General features: G+C 44.7%; 4 protein-coding genes across 4 annotated transcripts; 2 read left to right on the top strand and 2 right to left on the bottom strand.

Moving 5' to 3' along the window:
- Positions 1-926: 926 nt before the first annotated feature.
- LOC127766116 (pathogenesis-related protein 1-like) lies at positions 927-1,936 on the bottom strand. The gene is made up of 2 exons (XM_052291169.1): positions 1,643-1,936; positions 927-1,472 (listed from the first exon to the last, which is right to left on the bottom strand). Exons 1-2 carry the CDS (start codon positions 1,827-1,829, stop codon positions 1,177-1,179), a joined length of 483 nt encoding a protein of 160 aa, XP_052147129.1. The 5' UTR covers positions 1,830-1,936; the 3' UTR covers positions 927-1,176.
- A 503-nt stretch (positions 1,937-2,439) lies between these two features.
- On the bottom strand, positions 2,440-7,919 carry LOC127766114 (uncharacterized). The gene is made up of 12 exons (XM_052291167.1): positions 7,752-7,919; positions 7,496-7,645; positions 7,293-7,408; positions 6,967-7,121; positions 6,116-6,204; positions 5,452-5,986; positions 5,156-5,323; positions 4,326-4,504; positions 4,125-4,204; positions 3,919-4,027; positions 2,839-2,913; positions 2,440-2,743 (listed from the first exon to the last, which is right to left on the bottom strand). Exons 1-12 carry the CDS (start codon positions 7,845-7,847, stop codon positions 2,582-2,584), a joined length of 1,914 nt encoding a protein of 637 aa, XP_052147127.1. The 5' UTR covers positions 7,848-7,919; the 3' UTR covers positions 2,440-2,581.
- Positions 7,920-8,015: 96 nt separating this feature from the next.
- Positions 8,016-12,424, top strand: LOC127766115 (uncharacterized). The gene is made up of 11 exons (XM_052291168.1): positions 8,016-8,350; positions 8,456-8,539; positions 8,628-8,761; positions 8,834-8,931; positions 9,484-9,572; positions 9,660-9,753; positions 9,830-9,987; positions 10,080-10,150; positions 10,336-10,450; positions 11,032-11,252; positions 11,920-12,424. Exons 1-10 carry the CDS (start codon positions 8,102-8,104, stop codon positions 11,197-11,199), a joined length of 1,260 nt encoding a protein of 419 aa, XP_052147128.1. The 5' UTR covers positions 8,016-8,101; the 3' UTR covers positions 11,200-11,252; positions 11,920-12,424.
- Positions 12,425-14,693: 2,269 nt separating this feature from the next.
- On the top strand, positions 14,694-16,836 carry LOC127766606 (probable xyloglucan 6-xylosyltransferase 1). Its single transcript, XM_052291700.1, has one exon. It carries the CDS (start codon positions 15,199-15,201, stop codon positions 16,543-16,545), a length of 1,347 nt encoding a protein of 448 aa, XP_052147660.1. The 5' UTR covers positions 14,694-15,198; the 3' UTR covers positions 16,546-16,836.
- Positions 16,837-17,249: the final 413 nt, after the last annotated feature.

Below are 17,249 nucleotides of genomic sequence, written 5' to 3'. Positions count from 1 at the left end.
AAAAATTTGTTACTAGACTCACATATTATAGATACATGAGGGATTATGAATTGCAAATAGTTAAATGTCCCGGACTCAGGCCGCAGGCCAAACAAACAAGCATACTACCCTAAATCCAACAACACACACAAAACAATCATAATTTTTATAAAATTTGCTCTGGTTAATTTAGACATGCAAAATAATTTAGAATGTGCTTCAAAATAATTTTGAAAGTTAATTTGAATGCAATAAATGGATTAGACGACAAGGAAACATCATTTGTATCTTGTATCAGTATGAAAAACGATTTTTGCTTCTAACTAGTAACTAGTACAGCAGTATACTATTAGAATTTTAAAAGATAGAGTAGTAACTAGTAAGGAAGGTTTATTTCTTCTCGTCTGTATTTGCATGCCATCTAAATCATATTTTTTAAAAAAATAACAAGAAAGAAAAATATATGATATATCACTATATAAAGGGGTAAGTTTAAATTCAACTTACGCTACATAGCCAAATTTATTAATTTTTCTACTTTGATTTTTTTTTTTGCCGGGACAGCTGAAAGAAGGTCATCCAATTTCATAAAGGTTTGGGAAATGATCTATACTTACATATTTATGTACTGATATCTCACATATTTATCTATCTTATTAAAACATTAAAATGAGAGGGACATCCTTTCTCCGGGGGAAAAAAATCCACCTCCCTAGTGTAGTACTACATGATAGGTAGAAATGGTGGCAACCAATAGTTATTGATACAAAAATCAATTTTCGACGGCCTCACCAGACTGATTACTGATATGCTATCTAATCCTCATTGAAAAGGAGTGAAATGTAATCATGTTCAGTGAAACTTTCTATGAGGAAGCAGAAGACAGTGAGCTGATATCTTCCAAAGCAGAGTACTTCACAGTTCACAGATAGTAGCTTCCGAGCTCATTATCTTTTATAGTATGTTTTTATTCCCACGCAAAACCAACAGGTAGATGCTAGATAGATACATAACATAGCCGGTGTTGACAGCATCATGTCAAACAAAACCATTCTCCGACAGCAACCAAACCACACACCAAGCTTCTCGCTGCTCACTTCTCACTCACTGCTTGGAAGCAGCTTTATTTCGATCATACACACTCGCAAAGATCAAATATTATCAAACATATTTTGGGGGCATAGGCATGATGACGATTTAGTTGTAAGCGTCCGGGTTGGCAATGAGGTAGGCCTCGGCGGTCTTGAAGATGCCGGTGAGGGACTCCTTAGCCTTGGTGATCTCGTCCTTCACCTCCACTCCGGGGAGGAGCTTGTACGTGGACTCCACCTTCACGACGCTCCCGCCGTTCGCCGCCGGCTCCACCTTGATGTGCGACGTCGCCGTCTCGATCGCCTTGCCGATGCCGCCGCCCTCCACCAGCGTCGACTTGCACTCGCACTTGTCCACGTCCAGGAACTCCAGCCTCTCCTTCATGTGGCTGAATGGCATGGCTGCAGAAAGAACAGCAGGTGAATGTAATTATGAACGTGTTGGGGATTGAACACGGGACGGACGTCAGAGTTGAAACCACACACCCCTTGCCACCGCACTATCAAGTGCATCTCGGGGATGATGGAATATTGAGCTTAGTGGACGGCGGTATATATATATATATATATACCTGAGGTGAAGTTGAACTGCCTGACGCTGCCGACGCTGCCGTCGCCGTCGACGGGGTGGGCGCTGGCGACGATGTGGGAGGCGATCTTGGGGGCAAGGGTGTGCCAGTCCATGACGGCGGCGCGGAACAGGCGCGGCGCGGCCACCGGCGACTCGATCTCGTGGGTCCAGCTGTTGGTGGATGCCATTGCCGTGACGAGCAGCTGCAAATGCAAATGCAGAGATGATCCGAGCTAAAGAGATCACTTGCTTTGCCGCTGCTCTGCTCTGCTTGAGTGGATGCCGGAGAGAGTGGCAGCTAGCGGTTTAAATAGGTAGCGCCAAAGGTGGGGGGGTTGGTGAGCCCTGGCCTGAATGGGTCTGGTACTCTGGTGTCTGGTGAGCACCGGCCGGCGACGGTTCAAATTGGATGGCGCCGACGGTTCGTTTATCTCTTTACTAGGCCGGGGGGGTTGGAAGGACACGTCAGGAGGCCCCCCAGTTAGCATGTCGTTTTTGTCAATGTTTAGTTGAAGGCGAAGAAAGTTTCGCCGGGTTGGCTACACGGTCGTTGTAGTCAACGTGATGTTGTGATCACCATCTGTTGGATCATGGACTACTTGTTGGGTTGGTGTGATCAAAGTGATGCAGTGATCACCAATCTAAATCTTGGACTAAAGTTATTGGGTTGGTGTGATAAAAAAGCAGGCATTAACACTTGAGAGAACCCATCAAGTAGTTAACCACGGCATATGAGCTTTAGCTCGGTCTTAATGCCGTGTTGTGGTAAAAGGTGAAGGCAGGGGAGAAACACCGAGGTGAAATTCAGAGGATGCTTCGCCTCGTCAAAATTCTGCGCAACCCTTCGGGGTTGCTTAGTCATACAAACCTGACTACGGGGTAATCAAGTTTGAATATAAAACAACACATCATAAGAATGCTACGCTTAGTCTCAGTGTTTCTATTCAGCGTCGTCATCACTTGTTTGAGACGAATCAGCGTCTTCACCATACACCGTTTCATCAATTTCATCATCTTCCTCCTCTTCATCAGACTGAGCAGCCGCTGAATCCTGCATCTCCTCTGATGGAAGCTCAGAAACATCATTTGGATCCTTGACGATCTACAAAAGTGAAGTACGCACATGATCATTAAATCATCATTAACTTATACACTAAGAATATTGACTCATTACGCAGTATTATTAATGGTTAAAACCTGAGCCATGAGCAATCGAAGACGACCAGAAAGCTTCAGTAAATCTTCAGCTGCTTTGTATCTTTCCCCACACATCTGCAAACGAAAAATGGTTTCTTTCAATCTCTTCAACTTTGGTTTTGTTTGTTTCGCATGGTAAACTAATAGTTGCAATTCCCCAAAGAAGAAAATAGAAGAAAAACACATAGCTGTAATGGTTCATTTCAATTTTTTGTTTTGTATGTTCGACATGGTAAGCTCATAGTTTCAGTGGTTCAGTTCGACCTTTGAATTTTCAGTTCTTTTACTTGACGTAGTAAACACACAGTTATAGTCTCAGTTTTTTTCCAAGTAATATTGATCAAAATCTGACCATGTTGTTGAAATTGGGAAGTGTTTCATTTGTAAATACTGGGCATGCAATATACTTTAGTAAATTTATTATAAGTTTGGGCAGCCAAATTGACAACCCCAGATTTGACATAACAGAAATTGGCCAGCATTGGTGGGGGCAACTTGATCAAATCAGTCATGGTACATAAAATAAAGATATCTATAATTTACTAGCACTGCATAGCATGACATCTTCCCAATCTAGATACACAGCATGCTTATTTCTTTAACTTTCTATGTGCTTTGCTCAATACTGCACATGACTTTTTAATTGATGTTATGAAGTGTCAATACAACATTGTTTGAGTTGTCAGGAGATATCTAAAATGGGAATCCATTGTTCAATGACGACTTGAGAACTCTCATGGGAAAACAACTACATTAGCATCCACTAGAGTGGATCAAATGGCTCAGATTGTGACTTGGCAAGTTCTCATCAAAGGTGAGTTCTTGCCATCATTGTTACTTGTACTTTTATCAGAAAAATAGGTCACGAAACTATATTCTGAAATACCCTGCCTGCATTGGTGGTCTTTAAATTAGAATCAGAATATGTTATCCACATTCTGCAGTCATTTAAGGCAATAGTTGCTAATAGCTTAACCCCCCAACTCCACTACAACACAGCATGATGACAACCACAACAGTAACATGTTTCAAATAATCTGCATAGCACACAAGAGATAGTACTGGTAACACATATAATACCTTCTCAAGGTCGCTAATTATTTTTTTAGATTTCTCAAAGGGGATAAAACGACCATGGATAATTAATAAGCAGTATATCCACCGCAAAACAACCTCTGCACTACCAGATCTGTAGAGAATAAATCAGCAATTGGTAAGCATACAAGGATAAAAACGAATGAAAATGCGTTGTGGGGGAACAAACATGGGAAAAGAGTCATGGACACCTTGTTTTCCATGAAGATACTAATTTTTCTAAAAGTTCGCAAGCATCTCCAGGCTTCAAGGATCTTAGATGTGCTCGAATCTGTTGAACCATATCAATGCATCAGGTTTCATCAGTTGTATATATACTGTAATGTGTAAACATGCAAACAGTTATATGGTGGAAGTACAGAACATTTGACTGAAATTCAGTTCTCACAAACCTTCTTGTTGGGTAAATTAGCATCGATTTTACTGCTGCTGCCAAATAGATCAGATAAAATACTAGTGGGTATGCTAGGATGACCTTCCATGCCCTGATCAACTCTAGAATCAATAACTCCACACTTCCGCATCATGTCTTCGATGCATACACTGTCATCTTCAATTCTTTGCACAGGAGCTAGACAAGCAAAAGGGTTTTTGAGCAAATAGTGAAGATCAATTTAACAGAAATACATGTTAAATATAACAAAATTTGTGTTTAATGTTAAAACTATAGTAAAACCTATAACAACTGAGAGACTAGAATTATTGCTCATAGCAGTTGTTACATTCTTGCCATGAAAACCACAAGGGTATAGGCCCCTGCAATAAATTGCTCCCACAGAGTTAAAAGTCTCTAGAGAAAGATCATATGGACACATAACGTCACTTATCTTCCTTTGAGATGGAGTTGGAGGCGAATGGGTGTGCTCTACACCCATTTCCCCACTCCCGAAAACATGTTTGTTGTTTGAAGGATCTTTTGTAAAAGACCAGGTTATTTTGCATGCGTATTCGTAGGCTAGGTAGATTGATCTCATGCACTCATGTATATAATTATTAGAATGGATTATAATAATAATTTTCATTTGTAACTTATAAGATGTTATAGTATATTTATTTGAAGTTTGCCCAAACATGCGGAAGCACACATATATGTACTATACAAACTTATGTGGTTCCACACTTCCACTAGCTAACTGTGCCAGTTATGTACCAGTTCGTATCTACACTGCCATGAGAACAAAAGCATTATGACTACTGAAGATGCTACAAACAGATGATTTACCTCTTTTCTCAATCAATTTTGTAGAACTAAGGTCACTATGAGGTGCAGACTGGATGTCACCACTGGATTCTGTTGCATTATGTTTCCTTTTCTTTTCCTGCGTATGGAGCTGTGGGAGAGGAAGGATTGAATCTTCTGCATTAGCATGGTCTAGAGCCGTTATAATTCCTACAAGAAAACAATTGAGATTTAGCCCAAGAGTAACCATTGACAATAGTTGAGAGTTCTGCAATGGAGGCAAGGGACCAAACAGAAGTGCAGGATTATGTGTATATCTATAAATACCAGCAGTATACCTTGCTTTTTAGCAGATTGGCCTTTCTGAGGCTTTGTGGGTTGAATCATGGGTAAGAGAACTCCATCATCAGATACACCCAAACTAATATCCATGCCATAACGAACCAACAGTTTGTCAAAAGACGGTTTCACCACAGATCCATAAGCCAGCAGAACATGTGCAGAATTAGGGCCATCTATTCCTTGCAGTTTTGCGGCAAATATTGCAAAACCTTGCTTAGATCTTGAAAGAGAGGAATCAGACAATGCAATTTTAGTGGGCTTCTTATTACGCAGGTCATCCATATTAGTCCCAGACCAAAAGTAGCAGACACCAATCTCAGAAATAGCCAACACATGTATTTCTCCTTCTGTATCATTAATGTCTGAACATTTACAGTCCACAAAGATCGCTGGATGCTCCATAGAGAGTATACAGCTTGAACTCTGAGTTTTACCACTACCCAACTTCCAAATGGCAACATAGCGTTCCCCAACTCCAGATGACAGAACATATTGGTTATCACCACTAAAAACCATGCTCCTCACAGCTACCTAAAAATGTTAATTTTAGGGTAGCCAATAGCAGAAGGTTAGCATTTTAGGACAAAATAATACGAGCAGAAAGATAAACAATCTCAGAAGTAGAACACACTTAAAGGACGAGGAAGCAAAGACACTCACTGGATGGCCAGAGAATTTTTGAATCTTCTTGTTATCAGAAGCATCAAAGGTCCTCAACTGGCCAGCAGCTGTTGCTAAAATCTCCCCATCTAATAAAATGAAGCAAAAGCAGTATTTGTTACTTTGAAGTTTGAGCTAGGGTGGACATGGTTCAGATAGAGACTAGATGTAAGTGCAACATACTCATACGCATGTTTTGTTACAGCACAAGACATATAATCAATATAGACATTAGATCCTAAAAGGCCTAAGCAAACTACAAATATCAGCAAAGAGAATATTTCTATACATACATCTTATTAATTGATAAATAAAGATTTTAAGCTTCAAATTCATGCAACAAGCTAAATCCATATGCATAATCAATACACCATATTTCAAGGAAGAACTCTGGGCTTTTTTTTATTCAATTCGTGTGTCCGACAGGTATACCTATGTTACATTTCCATCTCTACTTCGAGAAGAACATTAATGTTACATGTGAAAAGGGAACATCTCAAGAGGCACTTAGAACTCCTAGGCCATAAATTAGCCAACAGCGGGGCATCAACACAATAGCACGGCAAAATAAGTTGAAAATGTTATTCATTACAAAGGTTACAGAAAACACTCAACACTTCAAAAAACACTCAACACTTCAACTATTATTAGTGTCCCTCAGGGCAATCAAGTTACAGTTGACAAATATTAAAGAAGACAGTTTAATATCCTAAAACATCAATATAGGTAAACCAGATGACCAACAGGCACACAACATAGGAAGTAAAGTAGTGTATGCATAGTTAGCAAATGGGGAGTTCAGTGGGGGTGAAACCAGACATAAAACCAGCGGCGTAATTTCATGGGCATACCTGGTGACACAGCTAACGCAGAAATTGCTTTTGATGAAGATTTAAATTTCTCTACAACAGAGCCATCTGAGGCATTGATCCTACAGACCATGCCATCAGTGCCTCCGGTGTACAAACTTCGCCCATGCTTCGAGTAGGCTACAGCTGTGACACCCCTGAACACATAAAAACAAGCACTCCAATGTAAGAGAACACATCTAGCTAAAGCTTGCGGAGATTAACATAGAAATTCCAAACATGTTCAAAGCTACAATCAAGGGTTCAATGAGCTTGGAGTATAGTTTAACAAATGAAGCCACGAGTTCCCATGGAAGCACCAAACGTACCCAGGGTGGCAATCAGTGACCCTCCACTTCCACTGCCCTGCGGCGACATCAAGTGCAAGGACATCTCCACTGCCAGTGCCAAGCACCAGCAGCGAACTCCCTGCCTTCCGCTTCTTCTGCAAGGCAAAAATACGAGCACACGATAGGCACACGGTACCACAACACCAACCGTAGAAGCTCGAAAATTTGGGGGCAATGCTCACCTTGCTCGATAGCTGTACCCACTTCATGCAGGTGTAGTCCAGTGCGAGGTGACCGCGCTTCGCCCCGGGGGCGGGCGCGCCGCCGCCCACCTCCACCGGCGGGATATCAGCGAACTCGGTCTGAAGGTGGCCGCGCACGGCGTCCCATACCTGCAATGGAGGTGGAAAGGATCGAGTTAGCCCATGGCATCATCAGTAACCGTGCAGCTCCCGGCGGTTTGGAGGATGGGCGGGCGGAAAGCTTCGAGCTCCATGCCTTGATGCGGCCGTCGCCAGAGGAGAGGGCGAGGAAGTCCGCGGCGGGGCTGAAGGAGGTGAGCAGGTCGCGGATGGTGGCGGCCGCGGGCGCCATGGCCGCCGGCTCGCGCGCGCGGCGGCGGCGGGAGAGGAAGGGGGAGGAGAGGGGTTTAGGTGGCTGCGCGGCGAAAGGTTTTGCTCGGTCGGTGTCGGTCGGTCGGTTTCGTTTTGTAGCCCCGCATCGGACGGCTGAGATTAACCCGAGAGGAGGCTAGCTAGGGTTTTTCGCCCAAACCATTTCCCCGTCTCGACTCTCAAGTGCGAGTCGCCGAACACGCACGCATTTTTGCCCCCACGCCGCCGCCGAGGATGGAGTCCAACGCCGAGAAGCTTCGTGGTCTCACCATCACCTCGCTGGATGAGGAAGACGACGAGCCCGAACTGCCCCACCGATCCCCACCCGCCAGCGGCGGCGGCGGAGGCGACGGCGCGGGCTACGAGGACGACGACGAGGAGGAGGAGGAAGAGGCGGAGGTGACGCTTGGTTTTCTGGAGAAGCCGAAGCACCCGGGCCTCCTCCTCCGCCACCTGTTCCCTAGCAAGGCCGGAGGCATCCCAGTGCGTACGGATTGCACGCGTTTTTGATGAACTTCACTCGCTAAATTGGTACAATTCGTCGACCAGGTGTTGATGTTGTGGTTTGTGTGAATTGCTGTATTGCAGGCGTGGTTGGATCCTGTGAACTTGCCATCGGGGAACTCGCGTTGCTGCGGCTTCTGCGGCGAGCCCCTGCAGTTCGTCCTCCAGGTGTTTGCTTTGTGGATAGTGCAGTTGTAGCTGACTACTTGTTGTTTGGGTGTGAAATCAATCACAAATAGGATTCAATTTTGTTCAGATATATGCACCGATTGAGGACAATGCGGCATCATTTCACCGCACTTTGTTCATGTTCATGTGCCCGTCAATGGCATGCTTGCTCCGAGACCAGCACGACCAGTGGAAACATAGACAAGGCAATCCGTGTAGAAGGTGAATTGAAGTTCTACAGCTGTTTTGCTAATAGCCTTTTGTTGTGCTGATTTTGACTGCTGTGGGTTACAGCGTGAAGGTTTTCCGGTGCCAGCTTCCCCGTAGTAATGCCTTCTACTCAAGTGAACCACCAAAGCACAATGATTCTGACAAGCCACTATGTCCAGGAGGTAGTTTTCTTTTCTTCTTTGGATGGCAGCTTGGCATTCCTTTCCATGTTTGGTCTTTTTCTTAATGATTCTAAGTATCAAAATGATGTGTTTCCTGCATTATGTGTATGGATCATCGGTCCTCACTTATCTAGCTGTTGTATAAATATCTGATTGATAATGACTTGTGACTTGATCGAATCTTCCATGTGATAAATTCTTAAAGCTTCATCCTCATTATTTTTTCTACTGTTGCAAAAACTTTTCTCAGCATGTCAGGTACTGCCTACATTATGTTCTAAAGTTAATAAGCATTTCTTCTGTTTTTCCCAGCTTTTTTTTGGTCTAGATAATCATTCTGTTCATTTGCAGAGACCCTGTGTAAGATTTATGTGTTATGCTAGTTGCTGAATTTTCTTGTGTGACATGCTTTCATAGGCAGCATTTTTCTTTTTCAGCCTTGTTAAACTGTTTTAACTTTTAATAGGTGGCCATTTTTCATGGTTGAACTCTTTGTTTTAATTGATAGTCAAATAATATAGATTTCTTTCAATTATTCAACTATGCTGTCAGCTCCTGTCTGCCATTGGTGCGGTACATGGAAAGGTGATAAAATCTGTAGTAGCTGCAAGAAAGCACGCTACTGCTCTGAGAAGCATCAGGTATTTATAAGTCATTTTCCCGCTAATCGTTAATCTATATATGCCCTAAAGCATGCTTTGTTGAACTTTTTTTTTTCTATTTGTCAGACACTGCACTGGCGCTCTGGCCATAAGAGTGATTGCCTACAGTTAATCAGTTCTTCTGAAGCTTCAAGCTCTATTTTTCCTGCTGTAGGAAAAGGTGATTGTATTTGAGTGCTTGATAAGCTTGTAAACATTGAATCATATCTCTTTTTTATAGTTTCATCTCTTTGCAGTTCCTGCTAGCAAATCTTGGCCAGAATATGAGATTGCAATCGACTATGAGGGTGCTTTCGATTCTGACAGTTGTGATGAGAGTAACTCAAAGTCCTTGGTGATGCAAAGACCTGGTAAACCAGATGATATGATGCAGTCATGGATGGATCAATTTGAGGTTTTAACCCTACATCCTCTCTCTCTCTCTTTTTTTTTTTTTTTTGCTTATCTGTTCATCTTTGTTTTTGTTAACCACTACTATTTTTGTAGGCTGATGCTGACAACAAATGCTGGGCGTCTTTTCAAGAGCGGGTCTCAAGAGCACCAAAGCAAGTATTGAGGTGAGATTGCATCAGTTGCTTGGATTCTTTTTTATATTTGGTGGTATACTGATCAGCCTTTGCCTGGTCAGAATAGTAGCATTGTGTAGTTAATGTTCTAATTAGCCTTTTTTAGTGCCCTTGCATATTTTTTTCTCAAAATATTATGTTACAGGAATTTGAATAAACTTGCTTACATTATGCAGATACTGTCGAGAAGAGAATGCCAAACCTCTATGGGCGTTATCGGCTGGTTGTCCATCAAATGCCGATATCCCATCATGTAGCTACTGTAGAGGTCCACTATGCTATGAATTTCAGGTTGGTCTTTTTTTTTTCTGGGGCAAATTCCGTCACTGAAATATAGTGGGTATACACTTATATCCAGTTGCACATTGCAACACAAGTAATAAATTTGCAAACCCTACTCCCTCATGCCAAATATCTTGCCCTTATATCTTTGCTGTATGAATTATTCGCTGGGTACATACTGTGCATATTGTCAGACACCAATGCATCAATTTTAGAGTCAAGACCCAAAAGTTAATGGCTGCTAGCTCAACTGCCTGTTAACCAGTTGTGATACCAGGCCAGACTGAGCCAAGATATACCCGACGGTGGCTCTTTGTTATTACTGGCTTGTGCTGGTATCCAATAAACCATGGCTTAGTGGGAATTCATACCCTGCTCAAAATAGTACTGTAAATGAGATTATCAAATAATTCTGCAGCCTTTATGTTGAGTTTGGTATTTTCTTTCAAATCCCATCAGTTCAAATTATTTCTTCTACTTAGTCAGTGAAGACCTACCATCCCTAAGGTGTACGACAGTAAGGGGCAAACAGGCACCCACCCCCTTTTTCACACAGACATGCTTACATATCACACTAATTTGTACTGCAGATAATGCCACAGCTGCTTTATTACTTTGGTGTGAAGAATGAGCCAGACTCTCTTGATTGGGCAACAATTGTTGTGTACACATGTAAAGGATCATGCGATCAAAATGTCAGCTACAAGGAGGAATTTGCATGGGTTCAGTTATACCCTACAACAACCACAAGGTCATGATAATGTTTATGGTTTATTTGCCCCCACAGAGTAAGCTTTGTAATGGCCTACAGGTGCGGAACATCTCCATTTGTTTTTTCCGTTGAACGCTAATAATCACTCTGTGTATTTTCCTCAAGTCTTAATGTAGGCTTAGCAATTCATGAACAAGGACAAATTTGCATGTTTGTGCGTTTCCTCTGTTTACTGTTTGTTCGCTGTGAACTGTAAAATATTGTATCAGAAATGCGATTAGTTTCATCTAATGCACCATGATGATAGACTTTGGTGATAGGATGTTCCAGAAAGTGAGAACTGACTGCACGAAGCCCAATCTTTTACATTTTCCTAAAACTACTGAAGTAGCAATTCTTGCAGTAAAAATGTATATTTTTGTTACATTTTGGTCCATTTGTCATGTGTGGACGCTATTGCTGATTAGCAGTATGGGTTCAGACTTGTGTATTTTGCGGTGATCACTGAAGTCACGGCTTCTCTGTCATATACATCTGCATTGAATGGCCTTGTTGCTTTCAATAACAATTCGTCCAAAAATAAATCCATGAATATTTTCTCATGTGACATTTTCCTTAAGCTGATAGCCCAGTTGGTTGGTCCCTCTGCCTGGTATTATGCTGGATAGGTTCGTTTTAGCTGGCGTGTACCTTGTGGCTGTGCTAGTCTGCACTATGCTAATGATAACTCCTAGTGATTTAACAGCATGTTCTCTTGTGTTTATAGGGAGCTGGCTGAGATCATCTGCACTCATTTTTGACGTGAAGTCGGGAGCTCAACTGATCAAGACGAGATAGATTTGTTTTCCTCTACTGGGGATTTTTTAGTGGGGTGTGGTTTCGATGATTCCAGGTCAGTTGGTCGTGCAATGTTGAGCAGCGTAGGGCCGTGGTCCCAAATGCTTTGTGCTCGCTACATTGGCTTTGATCTGCTAGACCACTAGGGCCCATTTAGCGCATTTGATAACAAATATATGTGTTCCTTGTGGTCACCACCGTGCTTGGTTTAGTATATCTTTAGTGTTCGTTAAGAATCTTTATTTGTTTTCAGCAAAGATCTGTAGTCACTAGTCCAATTTGGCGTTTTGCTTGTATGGTCCGATGGGGAAAAACATGGACTAGGCGTTTTGCTTGTATGGTCCGATGGGGAAAAACATACTTTCTTTTTTTCATTTTTCTTCATGGCTTTTTCATTTCGGTATGGGTACTGTATACACTGATACACATACATCCACAGTAGACTATATATACTCCAATTTTTTATCCGTTGAAAAATGGTTAACATGTTCCGTAGTTTTATATATACGATTTAGCCATGATGCAGTATTATAGCCATGATACAGTACTAGTCGTCCTGGCCGACTTGTGTATGGAGAGTTTCCGCCCTATGTACCCACCCGGCGAGCTACTTGTCCATGTGCGAACTCGTCGCCGCCGCTCGTTGATTGGGTGGTGCCTGGTCCGGTCGTGGCTGCACGTCTCACTCTCGTTCGACCGCTGCCTTCTGCTGCCGTGCGTTGCCTGCACGACCCCTGTTTCTGCCCATGTTCCCTATAGTACTCACAACCATCAAGAACATGCTAATGTGCAGCCTTTTTCCCGTCGTCCTGAGGAAGCTAGAGCCAAAAGGAAACGGCAAAAGGAGGTCAAGTATCAACGCTACGCGCCCATGTTTGCTTGCCGATTCCACGGCCGGCTCGTCCGCGGAAAAAAAAGGCACACGCGTTGGCGCTGCCTCTGCCGCGCTTAATTTGGTGCTCGCGATGAATGATACGGCGCACGCAGGCGAAAGCATTTGGCGAGCAGGAGGAGCACGGGAGGTATCGTATCGATCGGCTGGAAAGGTCCGAGGTGGTAGTGAAGTGGAGAGCGCCGGATCCACCGGCACTTTTTTGTGTAGTTTTACCGCTGCGGATGCAGGCGACGCCGTGGTCTAGCAAGTGGCCGGCAAATAAATGGGTTTAGTTTGGTTGATTGCTTAATTTATTAATTGGTTTGGCTTCAGATACGTGCAAGTTCTTGGGCGGCACTGGCCCCAGCTTCCCGTGTTGACGGCGACCGGTACTGGCCGCTTTACAATAATCGCCGCTGATCAAGGGTCCATGAAGAAGACCAGTGCTGAAATTTGGAATCAGCTCAGAGATCCATCAGTGCGTGAACATGCTAATTCACGCACTCTCAGCTGTCTGTCTCTCGCTCCAACACCGAGTTCTCTGGGTCAGATCGGATCTGCATCTCCCTGTGCGGAATTCGTTCAAGTGGCAGTGATTACTGGTTACTTGCCCCTCGTTCTAGCGTCTCTGTTGTTGAAGTCTGTTTTCGAGGCGTTCCATATCTCTGTACTACTAGTACAGTTGTACACGTAGTACTCAGGTTAACAATTTTGACGAAAACTGGTTGCATTCCACAAAATTTTGAGATTTCGACGAGGTTCGAAAGTAAAAGCCATCTGAGACCTATTTGAATGATAGAAAAGGAAAAAAAATCTTATAAATAGTATAATATTCGTAGAACCTATTAGGATATAATTTTTTGAAAAAATTAATGTGTTCCGTGTATTTACTGGAATTTATAGTAGAAAAAAAAGAGTAACGAATTAAAAAAGGAAAACAATTTCAGTTACCTCTTTTTCTAATTACCAATTGAAATTTCGATGATTTCGTTCGGAATTTCACCAAAGCCGACCGGTTTTCATAAGTTTATCGGTAAACTCTAGGTATTTGTATTCAAATATTTGTTTACGAAATTTGGTCAAAATCTACCGGTTTTTTATCGGATTTCGCGAAAACCGTCATTCCGTCATAGCCCGAAACGGAAGGCCATCTCGGAACCGTAAACATGCGTAGTACATTATATTTGAGAGAAACCTGGTCCAATGTGATGTTACATGGTTGAAAAATAAAACTACTACTGTTTGGCGCTACTTACCAACCCAAACTAAACAAAAGGAAAAGGCATAATAACTGGGCTTCTAGAGGAGTAATTTGGCTTACATACCCTGATGTCCACTTTAATCTTTAAAAAAAACATCGTTATGGCCATCGCCATCACACACCAGTGATTAGCTCCTCAACCGACAACTCCACCTCCGGCGGCTACATCGCCCAAACTAGTACCACGCCACTGACAGGTGGGTCAGCGTCGACGCGATGGCCCACCCGTCAGCGACGCAGCGGAACGGCCCGCTTCGTTTGAGCGAGGTAGTGGCACGGCCGCTGATGGGGACGCGTGTTTAAACGTTGGAGAAAAGTCACCGCGTCATGTGCAATCGCCTCGCGACGTCGCTTGCCCCTGGGCTGGTTACAACTGGCCGCCACTGGTTAATTAACCCCCCGTTTATAACCGAGCAAAAAAAAAAGCCAGAGAAAATTACCATACAAAACCCGTAGGGCCCCACGCGGGTGGCCCCACCGGTCATACGCCCACGCGAGAGGATCAAGTCAAATTACCGGGCTACAGCAGGGAAAGGAGTAGAAGCATCGCATCTCGCAACGCGTTGGCTGGCTATTCCCTTCCCCTTTTACCACCACCACCTTCCCCTTTCGCCTTCTCCTTCTCCTTCTTCCTCCTCCTTGCAGCGGCCGGGTCAGGGGGTTGATTCGATTTCGATTCCGATTTCGCGTCTCCCCAGATTTCCCTTTCCATTCCGCCTCCCGATCGCTCAGACAGCCACCGCAATCCGCTCTCCGAGGCCAACGTGCGCGCTTCGCTCGCTCGCGGGTCGCGGCACCACTCCGCCTCGCCCTTTCTCTTATTAAGTCGCCTCCAACTCCGCGGTTCAAAACCTCCTCGGCTTCTTCCTCCACCACCACCACCACCACCACCACCACTCCGCGCCGCCGACGCCGCCGCCGTCGCCGTAGACGCGGTATACCGGTGATTCCTTGCCTGCATTTTTGATTTGCTGCTTTTGGGTTGGGGGAGGAGGGTTTGTTTGTTTGTTTGTTTGTTTGTTTGATCGGTGTGGGGGGATCGGAGGAAGGGGGAGGAGAGGGAGGGGGGCAAAATGTGGGTGGCGGAGCGGGTGGTGGGGGAGCGGCGGATGCGGGAGATCCAGCGGTTCGCGAGGAACGCGAAGCTCACCGTGGTGTGCCTGCTGCTCACCGTCGTCGTGCTCCGCGGCACCGTCGGGGCGGGCAAGTTCGGCACGCCGCAGCAGGACCTCATCGAGCTCCGCCACCGCTTCATCTCGCACCCGCACCGCGCGCTGGCGGAGCACCACGACGCGCTGTCGAGGGGCGGCGGCTCGTCGTCCTCCTCCGGGCGCGCGGCCCAGCGGGACGACGAGCCGGACCCGCCGCCGAGGACGCTCCGGGACCCGCCCTACACGCTGGGCCCCAAGATCTCCGACTGGGACGAACAGCGGGCCGCGTGGCACCGCCGCCACCCGGAGACGCCGCCCTTCGTCAACGACGTCAAGCCGCGGGTGCTGCTCGTCACGGGCTCCTCGCCCAAGCCGTGCGAGAACCCCGTCGGCGACCACTACCTCCTCAAGTCCATCAAGAACAAGATGGACTACTGCCGCGTCCACGGCCTCGAGATCTTCTACAACATGGCGCTGCTCGACGCCGAGATGGCCGGATTCTGGGCCAAGCTCCCGCTCCTCCGCGCGCTGCTCCTCGCGCACCCGGAGATCGAGTTCCTCTGGTGGATGGACTCCGACGCCATGTTCTCCGACATGGCATTCGAGCTGCCATGGGAGCGGTACGGCCCCTACAACCTCATCATGCACGGCTGGGATGAGATGGTCTACGACGACAAGAACTGGATTGGCCTCAACACAGGCAGCTTCTTGCTGCGCAACTGCCAATGGTCGCTTGATTTCCTTGATACATGGGCACCAATGGGACCAAAGGGCCCTGTCCGTATTGAGGCCGGGAAGGTTTTGACCAAGTACTTGAAGGATCGGCCGGTGTTCGAGGCTGATGATCAGTCGGCCATGGTATACATCCTTGCTACAGAGCGTGAGAAATGGGGTGACAAGGTGTACCTTGAGAATGGGTATTACCTCCATGGATATTGGGGTATCTTGGTTGATAGGTATGAGGAAATGCTTGAGAATTACCATCCAGGACTTGGTGATCACCGGTGGCCACTGGTCACTCACTTTGTCGGATGCAAGCCGTGTGGGAAGTTTGGGGATTACCCTGTGGAGAGGTGCCTCAAGCAGATGGAGCGTGCTTTCAATTTTGGGGATAATCAGATCTTGCAAATGTATGGGTTTACACACAAGTCGCTTGGCAGCAGGAAGGTGAAGAGGATCAGGAATGAGACTAGCAACCCACTTGATGTCAAGGATGAACTAGGGTTGCTCCACCCAGCATTCAAGGCCATGAAGACTACTTCTACGTGATAAGTGATAATTAGAGTACAATGCCACGCGTTATTTCGTTCATTGTAGATCCTTTTGGGTCTAAAATCTTAAAAAGGTGTTCTTTTTGTAGACTTGGGTTGACAAGGGAGTTTGGGTTGGGATCAAACATCAAAGGATGGATATCTATGTTGTAATGTGAAATTTTAGGAGAACAATGGTATGTTTATTGCTGGCATAATTTATGTCTTACACTTCTAGAAATTGAGTTAGTGAAGGGAACTCTGTTAATTGATCACCACTATATATTTCTATAGAATTTCATATTTCTTATTTGCTGAATAGTATTCTTCCGGTGATATTCAATGAATGGTTTAGATTTTTCTTTTGTCACAAGTGTTTTGGTTATGTCTTACTCAAAAGAATTTTTCATGTGCTTATTGGTACCTTCAGAAGGATATGGTTGTCGGCCTCTCTGCTCGCTATTAGTGGTAGTTAGGTAGCAAGATATCCAGTTTGTCACATATGAGAGGCTCGGAGCTCTCCAAAGTGTGCTTGGCTGTAACCTACTTTTCAGTTTCTATACTCCTGTTTCGTCCTAGCGTTCATCGTTATCCATTGTTTGTTTAAATCATTGAAGAGGGCCTGATGCAATACATCAATTCGTCAGCTGTCATCTTTATTCGTGGATTGATGTAAACTTGTTTGTGATGTATTCTTGTAACTGTTATTCAAGTCAGCATCCC

The sequence above is a fragment of the Oryza glaberrima genome, chromosome 3 (genome assembly GCF_000147395.1).
Source record: "Oryza glaberrima chromosome 3, OglaRS2, whole genome shotgun sequence".
In the NCBI taxonomy this organism is placed as follows: domain Eukaryota; kingdom Viridiplantae; phylum Streptophyta; class Magnoliopsida; order Poales; family Poaceae; genus Oryza; species Oryza glaberrima.
The sequence above is the reverse complement of the archived record's forward strand: the minus strand, read 5'-3'. Positions and strand labels throughout refer to the sequence as shown.